At 39.5% G+C, this 1,874-nt stretch overlaps 1 protein-coding gene across 1 annotated transcript in view; it reads left to right on the plus strand.

Moving 5' to 3' along the window:
- LOC107101575 (transcription factor 12-like) overlaps nucleotides 1–1,874 on the plus strand; it is a 12,619-nt gene that overhangs the window by 7,759 nt on the left and 2,986 nt on the right. Inside the window, exons 9-10 of the mRNA XM_015400528.1 lie at nucleotides 597–826; nucleotides 1,216–1,392. Coding sequence (XP_015256014.1) covers nucleotides 597–826; nucleotides 1,216–1,358 — 373 coding nt within the window. The 3' untranslated portion in view covers nucleotides 1,359–1,392. The remainder of the gene's footprint in view (nucleotides 1–596; nucleotides 827–1,215; nucleotides 1,393–1,874) is intronic.

Here is a 1,874-nt window from a genome sequence, read left to right on the forward strand (position 1 = left end):
GATATCAAAAAAGTACTCCAGAGTGTTGTTCAGCATGGGGGTGAGTAGAAAATGAAGGCTAATCATGTTTTGGGTGTACTATTCCTTTAATACAACTATTTCTTATTTGTGCACATTAGTTATATTTTTGATAAAAATCCTTTTGCTAAAAAGCCATCAGAACGATATGTTGGGAAATATTTCCACAAATGGGACCAAATTAATTTAGTGAATCACACACCAATGATTTGGTGGTTAAATTATTATGATATATTTTTTTTATCTTAGCTTTTTTCACCAGCATCTCAATAAATCAAGTGACCAGAAGAGGGCAGAGAAAACCGCAACATAACCTCTCCTCTCCTCTCCTCGGAAGCTTATTCAAAGTTTTTCTACATAAATCAGAAGTTCTTTCCGTAAAAATTCAAAAAATATCCACTGGACTTCGTTTCCAAGATTTGAAGACATTTCTCCACCTCTCTAGGAAGCTTTCTCAATTCATTTGAATAGAGAAAGCTTCCTGGAGAGGTGGCGACTATGACCTGGATGACTGAGAACCTTCAACAGCAAATCAGAAGCTCAAATCATTTTCTTTCTCCCACTGTTTCCTGCTGCAGCATCCATGAGGACGAAGACCTGAGCCCCGAGCAGAAGGCCGAGCGCGAGCGAGAGAGGAGGATGGCCAACAACGCCAGAGAACGCCTGCGTGTGCGGGATATCAACGAGGCCTTCAAGGAGCTGGGCCACATGTGTCAGCTGCACCTGAAGAGTGAGAAGCCGCAGACCAAACTGCTGGTGCTGCACCAGGCGGTGGCAGTGATCCTGAGTCTGGAGCAGCAGGTCAGAGGTCAGTGCAGAAGAGCAACAGGAAGGTCCTGAAAGGGACGCATCTGATCGGAATTTTAATTTTAAAAGATTAGCCCAGAATTATTATGTATTATATGTTTAAAATGTAATACTTCATTTGTTTATGTTTGTGAATGCAGGAGTTAAAACAATGATTTATTGTCTTTTGGGTAAAACATCATAATTTATGACACTTATACATCTAGATTATGCAGTTAGACATTAAAAGTGAGAAATTACTAATGTATAAAAAATATTTAGGATTTATGAGGCTTTTTATTTTTGTATCTTTTTAAATTTGGTTTTAGTTTTTCAAGGCAACATTTCTAGTCAAACTCTGAGTTTCTCCGTTCAGCGTTATGGTAACGGCTCAAATGTTGCGTCTTGCAGAAAGAAACCTGAACCCCAAGGCTGCATGTCTACGGAGAAGAGAGGAAGAGAAGGCGTCCGGCATCATGTCGGATCCACAGTCTGTACATCTCGCTTTTCATCCAAGTCTGACAGACCCTTCAAACCCCATGGGTCACCTCTGAGCATCCCTTACAGACAACCTAAAGCCCACATAAAGTATTTCACTCATTTACATTAATGATCAGTTTCAGTCACTTTACAAACTATAACAATGGCTTGCATTAGTGTTTATATTCCTTGAACTTTTCCACAGTTTTTTCATGCCACTTTCACAGTTGGCGACGTATTTTATCTAAATTAATAATGCAAATAAAAATCAGAAATTGGCTTGCAGTTGCATTCAGCCTCCATTAGTCAACAGAATCCAACTTTTGCTGCAAAGCTTCAGGCCTTTTGGGGAATTTCTCCATCCTACTGTAAAATAGTTCAGACTCAGATTACCTGTGGGCATAGAAGAGTATCAGAGTAAAGGGAGATGAATATCCTCTGAAAACCCCCCCGATCGACGGCGACCATTTTTATAGCGTTCACAACTAATAACTCAGAATGCATGAAAATTACAACAGCAACATTTTTTACCAATATAAACATGTTAGACATCGTTGGAAAGCTTAGATTCTCCACAATTCAACCACCAA

Source organism: Cyprinodon variegatus, unplaced genomic scaffold (assembly GCF_000732505.1).
Source record: "Cyprinodon variegatus isolate N-32 unplaced genomic scaffold, C_variegatus-1.0 Scaffold1115, whole genome shotgun sequence".
Lineage (NCBI taxonomy): Eukaryota > Metazoa > Chordata > Actinopteri > Cyprinodontiformes > Cyprinodontidae > Cyprinodon > Cyprinodon variegatus.